Source organism: Diprion similis, chromosome 11, assembly GCF_021155765.1.
Source record: "Diprion similis isolate iyDipSimi1 chromosome 11, iyDipSimi1.1, whole genome shotgun sequence".
NCBI lineage: Eukaryota > Metazoa > Arthropoda > Insecta > Hymenoptera > Diprionidae > Diprion > Diprion similis.
In genome coordinates, this window is record NC_060115.1 from 13,829,101 (window position 1) to 13,832,849 (window position 3,749).

The 3,749-nt window shown below is 52.8% G+C and overlaps 1 protein-coding gene across 1 annotated transcript; it reads right to left on the reverse strand.

Moving 5' to 3' along the window:
- Nucleotides 1-1,656: 1,656 nt before the first annotated feature.
- Nucleotides 1,657-2,949, reverse strand: LOC124412783. Its single transcript, XM_046892899.1, has one exon. It carries the CDS (start codon nucleotides 2,947-2,949, stop codon nucleotides 1,657-1,659), a length of 1,293 nt encoding a protein of 430 aa, XP_046748855.1.
- Nucleotides 2,950-3,749: the final 800 nt, after the last annotated feature.

Genomic DNA, 3,749 nt, shown 5'->3' on the forward strand with positions numbered 1-3,749 from the left:
TGCGAGTAAGAGGGTGAGGACACCGTTCCCACGTTGAACAAGAAATCACTTTTTCGACTTCCAGGTACCTTGGTTGCTGGCCAATCTTCGTAATGTCCGTTTATGACGCCCCAGACGATTTTTCTGCGCTCTGGACAGTGCTACGTTACCCTCCAAGGTGTTCAATGCACACTCACAAATGGTCTTCACCAACGAATCATCTGCTGTGCGTAGCAATGCTGATCTCTGCGTCGGGTTCAATTTCTGCAAGGAGTGCAGCGCTGCGGTGTTTGCTTCGGTGAAACCAGCACGAGCTCTGCGTCCGGGCGCGGTACGGCGTATTCGAGGCATCACAACTGAACGACTGGAACACGATGCGCGTTTCTGACCTTTATATCCTTTCGCGGAACGTAGACGTAGTGATTTTCGTCCGAAGGAAAGATATTTGACCGGAAACGGCAATTCTCTGGAGTGGATTGCTCAAGGTCAAGAAGTAGATATCCGTGCGGCGCTGCGGTAGCGTCGTGATAGGCCTCTTGAACAAACCTCGGATCCTCGGGATATACCTGCCTGGCGAGATGCTGAATCTGGGCGCGATCCCGTGGATTTTTGAAGAAGACTATGTAGTTTGCGTTGAGGGAAATATCTCGTTGACCGTGTCCCTTGTGAAACAGATTCTGCGTTATGTAGAAGACGCTGAGATTCTTATAATGGCAGACCTTGGTGAAAAGATCCACGACAACATTGTTTAAAGCCTCTCGCATGAGATCGTCGATTATCAAGAGTTTCGGATTTTTATCGCCGTCGCAATCGGCGTGTTGAGGCAACCCTTCGCGGTACTCTATACCCTTATTCCCGACGTACAACGGTTGCCATTGGTCAAAGTACCATATCACACGACTAAATTTTGTGTCGCACATCGACGAACCATGACGCAGAAAATTCTTGACGAAATTCGATTTGCCGCATCCTGATGGCCGGCGATGATGGCCAAAAACGGATGCTTGCAGCGTGTGTCCGTCATCGATGAGCGGGATTATTGAGCGAAGTAAGAAGGAGAAGAAGAAGAATCCAGAGATGTTGCGAGGTCTATAAAAATTTAATCAGTTGAAGACACGTTCTTCTACTATGCAAGCCTGCTCGCGGCGGCGGCGGCGGTGGCGGCGGCGGTACCCCTTCGTGCTCTGACCATGAGCATATTCAAGCGCACGCGGGCCGCGCAGGTACGAGCTTATCGGCGCGGTCATAAACGTACTAGCTGATTGAGCGTGAGACGCGTACGCCATGAGCTCGCTCGTACGCGTGCGCGCTGTGATATCAGCTTGAAAGCAGCGCGCCCCGCCGCGGTTGAAGGGCTAGATTTTTTACGTGCAATCTGAGATTTTTGTTTTTTTACAATTTTTCATGCTGTATTAGGATTTACGTGTGGTACTAACCTTTATACAGCTGGGTGGGGCGCATACAAGCGGGTTTCTCCTAGGGTGTCCGGGCACGAGAGTCTCGCCGGTTCGAATGACAGCTGGATGGGGGTAAGAAGCCCTTCCGTGGTCTCTGTCTGTTTGTTTGTCTGTCGGTCGAGCGTGCGCGTGGCCTGTAAACTTCCGTCCGGGTGTTTGTACCGCAGGGGTGAGAAGACGGTAGCGGGAGCGTGAAACTGTTTGGAGGCTGGGTTGATCATCACCCAGCGCGGTAACCGTAGGGCAGCGTGTCGAAACTGTCGACGCAGCAACGCCTTTTCGCGAATACTGGCTTGCACGTTTTGCACTCGGTGCGAGTCACCACTGCGTGCAGTTCCGTACGGCGAACAGCACGATACTCCAAATTGATGGGTGCAGCGGCTTCTACCACCGTCCCTTTGATGGCCTCGAAGTTAATTTTTGAGCTCGCCGTGTGTTTCAGCGTTATACCTTTTACCTTGCAAATTTCAACCTCTTCACCATTCGGACGTTTGACGATGAAAGCGTAGAACTTTGGTCCCCCAGAGACAAAAGCCCGTATAAAGCTCCCACGGCCGTAAGGCTCCAACTCGTCCGTTAGATCGCCAAGGAAGTTACCCGTAGGAGGTTCATACGCGTTTGGTCGGTGGTGGTTCCGGGTATAAATCACTGAATCGGTATCGTAGTAGAGAACGCGCCGATCGAGCTTCTCGAGGTACGAGTAGAGCTTCAGCCGAGCCTGAGCAGTGGTGTACGCGGCAATCATGACGTTCGCCAGTGCTGACGGTTTAACGCTGTGTTGCGCGTGCGACCAACGCACGTACAGTACATCGTCGTTTACAGGCAGCAAACCGGGCACCTCGACTTCAGGGTTGGTCAAAAGCTCGAGCAGCTGCTGTCGCGTCTTGACAACCTCCGTTTTTACTAGGTTCTCACGTTGCCCAAACTTACCCCAAAATGAGTTTAGACATAATTTAGAGACCGATCGCATACCGGGATTCTTTGCAATACGGTCGCGATCTAGCCGTATACCCTCGACACGTTCGTACTTGTCGAGGTACCGCATTTGAGCCGACTCGTCCTCGCATTCAGCAGGCCAGCCGCTTGCTTCTTGCTTAATTTTGAGGAAGGTGTCGATGTAGTCGGCGAAATGCCCACCTTGACAAGTAGTCGGATTAAAAGATGTTACCGTATACTGCCAGATTTCGCGAATGCTCTTGATCTTATAGCCCATCTCCACGGCTTTTTTCAATTCAACGGACACCCACGTGCCCTCGAATTCTCGCGCGGCCTCGTCATCATGTTTACACTCGCCCTGACGCAAACTCTGACAACATGAGCGGCACAAAGCAAACATGAGTTTGTCATGCATGCGCACCGGCAAAACAGGGTGATAAAGATTGCGCGGCGGTAAAACTCGACATTTGATCAACCCCTCGACTCGCGTGATGACGCAACCGCTCGCCTTTGTCAGGAGCTTACACTCCTCCCTCTCCAACGTAGACCGTCGGGTGGCCAACCGGGAACCATCCATTCTTTCAGATGAACGGATACAACGAACAAACATCAACGTATCGTATTTCCTCGCACGCGTTGCCCGCTGCATCCGTTTTCACCTCGTAGTATCGGGAAGTGTTCCCCGTTCGACCGCCGTAGAACGCATCACGCGGGTTGAGCGCTCCGCTCGTGGCAGTGGCAGCGGTCAGCGGGTGTGTCGCCACGTACTTCCTCATCTCCTCGTTCTCCCTCAAGCCTCGATCAAAGATGCATTCCCACTGCTCTGTCACGCGGTAACCCAGTTCACGCATACGGTCGGTCTTCGCACGAGTTTCTTCGTAACGCTTGTCCAATGACTCACCATTAACGTTAAGTCTGTCGCGGTTGATCCGCAAACATTCGCGACAGCCGTGCCAAAGCACCCGTGGAACTCGAAGACGTGCCGCGTGCCGTCGCCCGCGACATGGTATCCGTCCACCTTGCGACCAGTCTCCGGAATCCGAAACTCACGCCCGTTTCCGGCATGCCTGATGTAAATGCCCAGCTCACGCTCCTTTAGGACTAGCCATTCCAGAGCCTTGCGAGACTGGGCGTCGGCAAGTCGATAGCTGCCCGGTGGCAGGATACCTATTCGCTCTGGTTTTAAGAAATTCTTACGGAACACCGCCGAGCAAGCCGAGGCAATTGTCATGCTCTCGGTAAAGGGACACACTCTGCCGCATTCCAGAAATACGTCCCTGAATGCTACGCACGCGCGCCGCAATATATCGACGTCCGACCGGCAGTACGACAGCAATTTCGCATCAAAGTCAAACACTTGATCGTTCGTTACAGCCT

Bases quoted from the DNA above. Each gene is read 5' to 3' on its own strand.
- LOC124412783 (XM_046892899.1), bottom strand. From the start codon at position 2,949: ATGGATGGTTCCCGGTTGGCCACCCGACGGTCTACGTTGGAGAGGGAG.